General features: G+C 32.2%; 2 protein-coding genes across 3 annotated transcripts; one reads left to right on the top strand and one right to left on the bottom strand.

The window, feature by feature from the left end:
• Positions 1-32: 32 nt before the first annotated feature.
• LOC123707288 (mRNA cap guanine-N7 methyltransferase) lies at positions 33-1799 on the bottom strand. The gene is made up of 2 exons (XM_045657206.1): positions 570-1799; positions 33-341 (listed from the first exon to the last, which is right to left on the bottom strand). The coding sequence occupies exons 1-2, from the start codon at positions 1645-1647 to the stop codon at positions 301-303; spliced, it is 1119 nt and encodes a 372-aa protein (XP_045513162.1). The 5' UTR covers positions 1648-1799; the 3' UTR covers positions 33-300.
• A 982-nt stretch (positions 1800-2781) lies between these two features.
• On the top strand, positions 2782-10279 carry LOC123707286 (DNA topoisomerase 1). Of its 2 annotated transcripts, XM_045657196.1 has the most exons (10): positions 2782-2944; positions 3248-3405; positions 3607-3966; positions 4528-4621; positions 4749-4913; positions 5212-5308; positions 5647-5809; positions 6603-7900; positions 8361-8637; positions 9513-10276. In XM_045657196.1, exons 1-10 carry the CDS (start codon positions 2903-2905, stop codon positions 9613-9615), a joined length of 2757 nt encoding a protein of 918 aa, XP_045513152.1. In that variant the 5' UTR covers positions 2782-2902; the 3' UTR covers positions 9616-10276. The 2 variants fall into 2 exon arrangements, with proteins under 2 accessions (XP_045513152.1, XP_045513153.1); XM_045657197.1 differs by lacking the exons at positions 2782-2944; positions 3248-3405; positions 3607-3966; ... (2 more) ...; positions 5212-5308; positions 5647-5809 and adding an exon at positions 6293-6526 and having other exon boundaries at positions 9513-10279.
• Positions 10280-12060: the final 1781 nt, after the last annotated feature.

Raw genomic sequence — 12060 nt, forward strand, 5'->3', positions numbered from 1 at the left:
TGTTGGGGCAAAAGGTTATAATAAAACACATGTTTACATAGGATTAATATTTTATTGTCTATATCATTTTTGGGCAAAGTATATTTCATATAGTATAAAATATTATAAATTTAGACATATTTGTTTGAAAATCATTTTCTATAATTTAATTAGTAATTTAATCTTATCTCAAGAGAGATATTAAAAAACACAATCACACAACACAATTTCCATAGGTTTTGAATTTAAAGTTCATTTTCTGTAAATTAAAAACTGATATTTTGTGTATATTATATAAATCCAGTATATTCGAAATTCACCTTATTTCTTGCATTTTTTAAAAACAAATGCCATATAAACAGCTGAAAAGAAACAAAACAATTAATCATATGTTACCAAATCTTCAGTAAGTGACAAACTGAAAACAAGACTGATATAACATTTCTTAAAATTCTTGTGATTTTATATATCAAAATAATATACAATCAACCTACATTGATTAAGTAGAAGACTAATGTACCTTTCCAAAACAATGATACATCTAACAACTCTAAACAAGCAATAGCTTGAATGAAAATATATAAACTTACTTGCAACTTCCCATTCACATTTACTCATGGTGCCTACTCTTTGACTTTTGTTCTCAAGACTCTCATAGAATGATTTTGCATGTTCATATTCAGATTCATCACCAATGAGTTGTTTACCAGGTGGAGCAGGATAACTTTCAAAGCACCTTATTTTAGGCAGTAACTGTTTGTACTTTTCCATGTGGTCATTATAGAAATCTCCAAATCCAGCTTTGTAAACTAGTTCGAGATCATATTCCCTAGCTAACTTATTGAATAAATCAAAATTCACTAAAAATTCAGGGCAGTTTACAACTCCTTCTAAATGAAAGTCATATTTTGCACCAAACAAAGGATAGCCATCCTTAGGGTCAAATAATAATTTAATATTATAAATCCTATTGCCAAACTGACCATTTGGTGATTTCTTAGCTCGTGACACAATTTCATAAGCATTTGGTATGGTCCCAAAGAAATAACCTCCTGGACTAAGACACTCAGTAGCATTTTTAAGCATTCGCCTTACTTGAGACAAGCTTTCAAAGCTATAATGTAGACCAAACTGACAGCTAACAATATCAAATCTTATAGAAGGGTCTGTATACTTAACACGTATGCTCTCTTTAGTGCAATCAGCAACAATGAACTGTGCAGTAAATGCACAGTTCCGAATTTCATCAAATCTTGATTTACATTGTTGGATTGAAACATTAGCAATATCTGCAAATATCACACGGTTAACACGAGCCTTTTGCCATTTACTTAAATCTCCACCTTTTCCACAACAAATATCAAGCACTGTCAAGTTTTTCCCGTAAACGTTTCCTCGTACTCTGTCTACATATTCTTGAATAAGTACACTTTTGACCCAATTATTAAAGTTTCTAAGGTAAAATATTGGAGACTTAAAGCGTTCTCTCATACCCTTCTCTGCCAAGTGGTTGTAATGGTCTGCAACAACAGATGCATGTTCTGTTTTATGATGCGTTCCAGAGTTGTTTATGCCGTCTGTTTCATCGCTTTCCAAATGCCGTTGAGAATTATTTAAGTCATTTCCCACTTTACTACCATTTTCACCATCTGCACTTAAACTACTCATAGTTGAATTTTCTTATGACTGTTTCAACTATCACCTAAATTAATAATATCAAAAATAACTTTCTGAAAATTCTAGGTTTTTCAATTGTTAATTGTTTATCCACATTCATTACGTCTACACTGTCACCTCCAGTGATGTCAAGTGTCAACTGTCAGCTCCTAGAGAATGTTCCCTAAAAACCAAGTTCTCCAAAAAAGCCATAAACTCATAAATATTGCCATAATATATAAAAAAAACTCCAAGTCCCCCTAAGTTTTTGTTGTGCACTTGGAAAAATCCAATATGCATTAACAAAAGATTAAAGAAGCATTAAATAGCTATTATTTCGATCTTGAAGTATTAAAGCCTTTTGATATGTAGGCTATAGCCATGCTTGGAGTTTATATTTGGTTTTGTTTGTTGGTTGGGTTCGAGGGTTTATATAAATTGTATACAATTATGGGTTTCTTAGGAAAAAATAAATACATTTAATACTCCAGTAAAGTATAAAATATTTCTAGATATTATTTTTCTCCCTAAAACATATTTTTGTTTATTATTATTTCCCCCAAATTTGGGGGAAAAGGTCCCAAGGTGGCATGGCTGGTCCACACTTTCTTTTCCTGAAGGGTCAATGAACCAACGCCTACGTTTGACGTTCATAAGCATATGAATAAATGATTTTGACTTTGACTTTGACGTTATTTATTAAAAGTATAATGAATATGAATTCCAAAAATACTCTGTAAGTAAATACCAAAATCCAAGAATAAAAGACGTAAAATAACTTACCGTACCGTAACCGCACTATTATAGTTAACGAGCCAAATAGGAACTAAGGAAACTAAGATGTAATGATGTGATAAGGGTAATAAGATGTACGCTAGGCTGTTTGTTTTATATAAAATCATTCTATATGTTTTTTTTTCTCTTAAAACCTTTATTTTATGTACCAAACCCTCATTAGTTTGATTGACACATACCTTTTGTCTATAATTGTTGTGCCTATAATTCAACGCCGAACATATTTCGTTTACATTCAGGTTTTTCTATTCTAGTCTTGTTTTTACTTAGAGGTTCTAAATGAACACCTCCTCCAGCTGACATTGACAGCTTAACTTGACAGTAGAGTACTTACGAATTGCGCTTGCGTAGTGTGTCCATTGTCGACTCTAGCTGCGAGCTTCAGTTTTCAATTTCAACTTTGAGCTCAGCCGCTCAGTCCGCCGGCCTCATGTAATCTTGATCTCGGAGTAACGGCGTATACGTTGGCAAAATGAGTGTGGAAAATCCTACCAGTGATAATGACTGTGACTCCGTAAGTAGTACAATAATTTTAAACTAAGCCGTACTCTCAATTGACGTATCTATTATGTCTCAATATCGTGCATAAATTCATATTTACTAGTAAAGGACCGAGCGACAAAGCTAAAATTTTCTAAGTCCCAATATGGCGTCTACTGTACTTCTCACGTTGAATAGAACCCAAGCCATGCTTAAGGGATTAATCTATTTATGTCTTGCAATTTTTGTATTTATTGTAGTTTGTAGTTCAATTTCGAAATAATAAATTAATATAAATATGTTAAACTAAGTTAATAATTTTGGTTATTTTTCAAAGGGTAAAGTAAATGGAGATAAAAAGGAACACGTGAATGGTATACATAACGGATATAGCAGTTCCGAGAAACATAAAAGTAGCCATAAATCGTCAAGTAAAGACAAGCATCGTGACAAAGATCGCGATCGTAAGAGCTCCAAGCATAGCAGCTCCAGTGGGTGAGTGTTCTAGAAAATTCCTTTTCTTGCTTTCGGTTCTCTCAGATGCCATTAAGAGTACATCAATATTTTTAATACAGTATCGGGAAATTTATAAGCCACAAGTGAATGAAAAAAGAGGCATAGACTAGGTTATGTTAATCATGTATTTTCTTCCGATTAAACAGGTCATAGAATAACTTATTATTACAAATCTTTTAGAGACAAGCATGCTAGCAGTAAAAATCACAGCAGCTCACATAAATCTTCAAGTAAAGACAAAGAACGGGATAGAGAACATAGACATAGGGATCGTTCAGAGAAGGATAAAGAAAGAAGTAGTGACAAAGAGAAACATCGAGACAAAGACAAGGAGAAAAGTGATAGAGACAGGGATAGGAGTGATCGTGATAAGCATAAATCCAATAATGGAGAAAAACGAAAGGAAAAGGAACATTTGTCGTCAAAGGATCACAAATCTAAAGACAGAGACAAACACCGTGACCATGATCGACAGAGGAGTGACAAGGATAAACATAAGAGCGAAAAGCACTCAAGCTCCAAAGATAAAGATAGACACAGGTAATTGCATTAATATATTCTTCTTGAAGACAAAATGAATATACTAACTACAACACATAGATTGCTGCTAAAGTAAGATTAATAAAAGCAATTGAATATTTAAAAAAATTTAAAGTCACACTAGGGAGTTGGAAAGAAAACAACAAAATGACTTGACATGGGTTGCCATGTCAGGCATGCATATGTATAATTGTACTGTCTTTATATAAGCTGCATGTCAACCATTCTGTTTAATGATAACAATGGGCCATGGTAATGAAGTAATTTCTAAATCTTTGTCCAACCAATGTGTGTCAGTATATTCCAAGTTGCCAAAATGATAACTATGAAATTAATTTCTATGTTGTGATTACTATGCACATGATTACCTCAGCTACTAAGTTATTATTATGCTATAACAGTAAAAAAAATTATTCTTCTACAAACAAAACATTTTATAGCACCAAAAATGTATAGTGCCTCCAATATGTCCATTAAATACAGTTAACTATGTATATTAAAATTAAATTTCCATATAATAATCAATAATTAAATTTGTGTATATAAATGTTTTTTTTTTAGCTCCAGTAAGCATAAGGAGAAAGACAGAGAAAAGTTAAAAATTAAATCTGATTCAGATTCTCAAGATTCACCTAGAAAAGATGATCCATTGCAGGTGTGCTTATATTGTAGTAAATTATGTTAAGAAGAATAAATACATACATGCATGATATTACATTCTTCTGTCCAATCAAGAAAATTTCAGATATTAATAGCAGGTATTTTTTTTTTGTTTTACATAGATTGATGAATCCTCAATAAAGCTAGAGATAAAAGAAGAAAGTGAAGATGGATTTGCAGGAGCAAATACAACTGCCTCATCATGTGATTACTCCCTTTCACAATTTAAGGATGAGCCTCTTGGTGAACTACCAGACGAGAGTGAAAGTGAAGAGGATATTCCGCTGGTGAGAGCTTATGTTATATGGTCTCCCTAACAAAAAATCCTACCTTTTATTTTATCAATGCTTTAAATACAAATCCTAGGATGATATGGCAGCAAAATAGAAAATATCAGTTAAAGTAAAAATGGTAAATAAATAGTAAACACATATAATTAAAAGTTATCTAACTTTAGTTATATTTATTCATGTGAAAAACTATAGAATTTAAAAAAAAACATCCCTAATCCTAACAAAGTTCACAGTTTTGCGATTTACAGTACATGCCTATTATGAGTCTAAATATATAAATTTTAATTTAAAGACTGAACGCAAGGCAATCAAGAAACGGGCTATCAGTGATGATGAACAAGATATACCTCTGTTGCAACGGAAGAAACCTAAAAAAAAAATTAAGAAGGGTAAGTAAAATCATGACTGTGCTACATGTAGTTGTGATATGTATATTTTCATTTTTTAACTTGGTAGTTAATTGATTGCCAAACGATTTTGTAATTTAAATACATATATGGAAATTAACACTTTATTCTTCATATGAAGAAACGAAGGTGTCTAAATATTCTTGTCTGACATCCAAAAATTCAGCAAAAGTAAATACATCTTAACCAAAAATTCTATTTTGATCCTAAATGATATTTATGGTTAGATAATAAATCTAGTTAAAGCAAGTTTTCTACCAGAACCATATGCAACACCCTTTTTCTAGGTTATAACATTGTTGCTGGTTATTCTGTCTTAGAACCTGTTGATTATGATGACGATGAGGAAGAAGATGAAAAACCCAAAAAGAAGAAGAAACAAGCTGAAAAACGAAAAGTAAAGACTGAACCCGATGAAATCCCTAGCCCCACCAAGCGAAAGAAGAAGGATGGTAAAGACGAAGAACAAGAGGTTTGGAAATGGTGAGTACTACTTACCCAAAAAAATACAATAAATTTTCAAATGGCCATGTAATTCTTAAGTTATATTTTCTTAAGCGTCCATAACGTGGCATAGAAATTCGAATCTTTATCCCTCTTTGGTGATCAGTCTTGTGTACCTTGACACTATTTTAATCATCACCATATGATCCAGAAAGTCTAACGCGCAAATATTATTTTATGAATATATCCAATACTTACGTACAGGAGTTAGACTTAGCGTTATGTATCGTTTCTGAATCTATAGTAATAATCTGGAAAGGAGGAAGTGAATTTAATTATTTTATTTCAACGAAAAGATCTCTTATTTCTCTTTCCTAGGCATAGAAAGTATGTACATATTTTTGTTCATACATTTAATAATAGACCTAAGGACACTAGCGTATTGAAGTCGACTAAATGTTTTCTAAGAGATTCACAAGTACACTAGTAGATGGCGTTAATCTATAGTGTTATAATTTTAAATTTACATGAGATGGCGTTAGGATTGTTTGTATGACTGCACTGGCATGACGTCTAGGTTATAAACGTGACGTTCGTGACGTAAATTACTAAACATAACTTGTCGTTATGAGGTTATCTCGATATAGCTATGTTAATCAATGTAAGAGTTTGGTTATGTGGAGTAAAACCGATTTTACAATGTAGTGTTGTTGTAAACCCTTTATTTGTTAGACAATTAAGAGTGCCAAGAAAAAAGTAATATTGTCGTGTTGTGGTAACCAGAACTTGGTTGTTTTTGTTATTATCTTGATTACATACATGTGTTTTTTAGGTGGGAAGAACAGAAAAATGATGATGGAACAAAGTGGCGGTTTCTGGAACATAAAGGTCCAGTGTTTGCACCTCCCTATGAACCTTTACCACCAAATGTCAAATTTCGTTATGATGGAAAAGAAATGCGGCTTTCTCAAGACAGCGAAGAAGTTGCTGGATTCTATGCCCGGATGCTTGACCATGATTATACAACAAAATCTACATTTAATACGAATTTCTTTAATGATTGGCGTAAAGTTATGACATCAGAAGAAGTAAAAATAATAAAGGACCTTTCAAAGTGTGATTTTAAGGAAATGCAAACATTTTTCCTACATCAATCTGAGAAAAACAAAAATCGTACTAAAGAAGAAAAGGCTGCACTGAAAGCTAAAAATGAAGAAATACAGAAGGAATATGGTATTTGTGTTATTGATGGCCACAAAGAGAAGATAGGTAACTTTAGAATTGAGCCACCGGGGTTGTTTAGAGGTCGTGGTGAGCATCCAAAAATGGGTATGTTAAAACGGAGGGTTATCCCAGAAGATGTGTCTATAAATTGTTCTAAAGATAGTAAAATACCCAAACCACCCCCAGGCCACAAGTGGAAGGATGTCAGACACGACAATACTGTTACATGGTTAGCTTCATGGACAGAAAATGTTCAAGGTCAATCAAAGTATGTTATGTTAAATCCAAGCTCAAAACTTAAAGGTGAAAAAGACTGGCAGAAATATGAAACAGCTCGTAAACTACACAAGTGCATTGACAAAATAAGAGACCAGTATCGTTTGGACTGGAAAGCAAAGGAGATGCGTGTTCGGCAACGAGCTGTAGCATTGTATTTTATTGACCGTCTTGCTTTGAGAGCTGGTAATGAGAAAGATGATGACCAGGCTGATACTGTTGGTTGTTGCTCACTCAGGGTTGAACATATTGAATTGCATAAAGAAAAAGATGGCAAAGAATTTGTTGTTGTGTTTGATTTCCTTGGTAAAGATTCTATCAGATATTACAACGAAGTCCCAGTGGAGAAACGGGTGTTTAAAAATCTCGAATTATTTATGGAGAACAAAAAAGACAGTGATGATTTGTTTGATAGATTGAGCACTCAGACGCTAAATGAGCATTTGAAAGATTTGATGCCTGGTTTGACTGCCAAGGTCTTTCGTACTTACAATGCATCTATCACTTTACAGAGACAACTTGAAGAATTAACAGACCCAGATGCTACTGTGCCTGAAAAAATTTTAGCTTACAACAGAGCAAACCGTGCTGTTGCTATACTTTGTAACCATCAGCGTGCTGTACCTAAAGGTAATTTTATGATTATTTTTATTGAAAAGTTTAAATACATAATTACACTTAAGTTAACTTAAACATTGAGTTTTATCATAATAAATGCAGTGTTGGCTTCAGTCTTATGCCTGATGTTGTAGATGCAATCCCTGGCTGACCTGATTGGTCTTTCTGCCCATGTGTGCATTTAACACTTACTGTAGGATAACATTGTTAGGAAACTTCAATAGATTATACCCGAAAAGTCAATGGCCTGTGTAAGTCACAGAAGGCTGCTCACCTACTTTGAAACAGAAATCTATGGCCCAGACTTACGTTTTTGTATATAATAAAAATGCAACACAAATTTTATTACTATTTAATTCTTACCTAGTGCAAATTTCTCCTTGTAGAAACAGCTATGTGTAAGTTTAGATCATTTGTGTATAATCTAAGATCTTTAAAATTATTTGATTATCAAGGCATGTTATTATTTTAGGTCATTCAAAATCTATGGAGGCTCTCAAAGAGAAAATACAAGCAAAGAGGGACCAAATTGATGAAGCCGAAGAAGATTATAGGCAAGCCGGCAAAGCTGCCAAACGAGGCTCTGTTAAGGAAAAACTTAATTGTGATAAGAAAAAGAAAGCTTTGGATCGCCTCAAGGAACAACTGAAGAAGCTAGAATTGGATGAAACAAATAGAGATGAAAACAAAACTATAGCCCTTGGCACATCAAAACTGAACTACCTGGATCCACGTATATCCGTATCATGGTATGTAGTTTTTTTATGTTATATATCATTTAGTAATTATGTTAAAATATTTTTTTTATACAATATCAGATAAACAGATATCAAATCCTTTAATTAACAATGCCGTAGCCAAAATTGTCTTCAAGTAACAATAGTAAGGGAGCGTTCAAGTATTACGTCACGCAATTTTTGGAGATTCTTGATTATTCTTGTTACATTCATAATACTTGAACACTCTCTAGGCTACCTTTGTTCTACTTTAAATCTATATAATATAGATTGAATAATGTTGCGGTCTCCGTTTTAATAAGGGAACCTTTAAGAAAAACACTTCGAACGGATTAAAGCTATGTATTATTTTTAAAACTTATAGTTATTTACATAATTTTAAATTTTTTCCGACGTTTCGCGTACTTTTCAGTTTGCGTGGTCTAGGTGACTGAAGACGAAAGGTGTTATTTGTCAAAAGTATCACAGCTGCAGAGAAAGTTGTTTTATCTGTATTTACCCCGAAGTTGGTATCGACTAAAAGATGACGGGTTTTTGCAAAAATGACTCACGGTGTCTTCTGTTTTCGCGGTTTGTTTGTCTTCGGGTTTTAATTTGGATATTATTGGATCCCAGGTGTTGGATAATTTTAGGCCGTCTTCTCCTTACTTACCTTTCGTCTTCAGTCACCGTGACCACGCACACTGAAAAGCACGCGAAACGTCGGAAAAAAATTAAAATTTAGAATTATGTAAATAACTATAAGTTTTAAAAATAATACATAGCTTTAATCCGTTCAAAAAGTGTTTTTCATAATGTGTAAAAGCTATTTTAACAAAAGACAATACTATGAGCAAGGGATCCTTTATAAATCTTATGTTCTTAATTGAAGAAAACTATATTTATAGGTGCAAAAAGCATGGTGTACCGATCGAGAAGATTTACAACAAAACACAGCGTGATAAGTTCCGCTGGGCAATTGACATGGCCGGGCCGGACTATGTCTTCTAAACTCGTAGCATCAGCTACTTTATATATTTTGTTTCAATGTAAACGTTCCACTTTACAATTTTTTTTTACTTATTTAGTTTTATGGTCTTTTGACATGAAACAAATTGTATGTGAAAATAAAAAAAAATAAAGTTGTTCCTCACATTAGGATCCAAATTAGAAGTCTGATTCTAATTTATTTAGACAATTTTAGTTGACCTTAGCTTAATTTTTATTTGTAAGTATTATTGTAAAAAATCTTGGAACTTTTTCGTATCTCATTTTCTGTTTTAGATAATTGACATAATTGTATGTGAGTGAATGATACGCGTGTATGGTACTTCTGTAGTCGCTTTGTAAATATTAGTGAGGCTTTTAATTACACGGTAAATTTCATGAGCAATAGATCATTATTTTACAAATAAAGCATTCGCATACATCATGAAGTGCTCCATAGGTTGTAGGAATTCTAAGTATTTTCTGCACAATGTGCAGCAATAATGTTGTAAAGTAAGAAATAATGTTATTTTATTTTTTATAATTACAGACAATTTTGGAATAGTGAGGAATTAAAAAGGTACAATGTTGTAGATAATTATTACTATAATGTCTACTTCTTGTAAATAATGAATTTTTACCATGTCATAAAAATTGTGAAATGAGATTATCAAATAAAAATGACACTAGGAGGTTATTCTTTTATTTAATTTTGATCAACTTGGAACATTGGGTCAAACTAGACCATCTCTATACCCTCTACCAATTTCCTATGGTTTGCATGTTGAGTGAATGTATGCTCTCCTATATATTTTTTAGTCTATGCAGAAACCGGATAGTGGTATTTAAATTTTTACTGACTCGGGTATTAAAATCAATATATATTTGCCGTACGGGAGTCTAGACATAGTGCTAGTAAGATATGAGATCTTACCTCTAGGTTATTCTCTGCCAAATCCAATTTGATTCAGGTTGGATAGTAACCAAAGTTGCTATGCTAAAGATAATAAATCAAAACGGGGTTTGTCTACTCTATAGATCTATATAAATAAATCATTCTCCTCAAGGAAACATACAAAATCAAATGCAAAGCCGTAAATTACTGTTTTAATGATATCACAGCACTATCTTCTAAGTTTCAACTTTTTAAACATAATTAACAACCGTTTGAATCGGTGAAAAAATTAACACCTTCCATTCCTTCTGGCACATATGTAAGTCCAGAAATGTTTTTATGGTTTTTATTATATCCTTTAGCGTACCCTGAAAACGAATTCCGTATGAACATTTAATACCAATTTGGGTTAATGAAACATATTTACAGTCACATATTATTTATCGCTAAATATGGCTTCCGTACATCAAGAACGTATTGGATTTGACTTGCGAAAGTTCCACTTAAAGAGTTATTATAGTTAACTAAATAAATAGTTGGGTTTTTTCGTAAAATGTTAAGTAATCTTTTGACAAATAACACCTTTCGTCTTCAGTCACCGTGACCACGCACACTGAAAAGCACGCGAAACGTCGGAAAAAAATTAAAATTTAGAATTATGTAAATAACTATAAGTTTTAAAAATAATACATAGCTTTAATCCGTTCAAAAAGTGTTTTTCATAATGTGTAAAAGCTATTTTAACAAAAGACAATACTATGAGCAAGGGATCCTTTATAAATCTTATGTTCTTAATTGAAGAAAACTATATTTATAGGTGCAAAAAGCATGGTGTACCGATCGAGAAGATTTACAACAAAACACAGCGTGATAAGTTCCGCTGGGCAATTGACATGGCCGGGCCGGACTATGTCTTCTAAACTCGTAGCATCAGCTACTTTATATATTTTGTTTCAATGTAAACGTTCCACTTTACAATTTTTTTTTACTTATTTAGTTTTATGGTCTTTTGACATGAAACAAATTGTATGTGAAAATAAAAAAAAATAAAGTTGTTCCTCACATTAGGATCCAAATTAGAAGTCTGATTCTAATTTATTTAGACAATTTTAGTTGACCTTAGCTTAATTTTTATTTGTAAGTATTATTGTAAAAAATCTTGGAACTTTTTCGTATCTCATTTTCTGTTTTAGATAATTGACATAATTGTATGTGAGTGAATGATACGCGTGTATGGTACTTCTGTAGTCGCTTTGTAAATATTAGTGAGGCTTTTAATTACACGGTAAATTTCATGAGCAATAGATCATTATTTTACAAATAAAGCATTCGCATACATCATGAAGTGCTCCATAGGTTGTAGGAATTCTAAGTATTTTCTGCACAATGTGCAGCAATAATGTTGTAAAGTAAGAAATAATGTTATTTTATTTTTTATAATTACAGACAATTTTGGAATAGTGAGGAATTAAAAAGGTACAATGTTGTAGATAATTATTACTATAATGTCTACTTCTTGTAAATAATGAATTTTTACCATGTCATAAAAATTGTGAAATGAGATTATCAAATAA

Source organism: Pieris brassicae, chromosome 3 (genome assembly GCF_905147105.1).
Source record: "Pieris brassicae chromosome 3, ilPieBrab1.1, whole genome shotgun sequence".
In the NCBI taxonomy this organism is placed as follows: Eukaryota; Metazoa; Arthropoda; class Insecta; order Lepidoptera; family Pieridae; genus Pieris; species Pieris brassicae.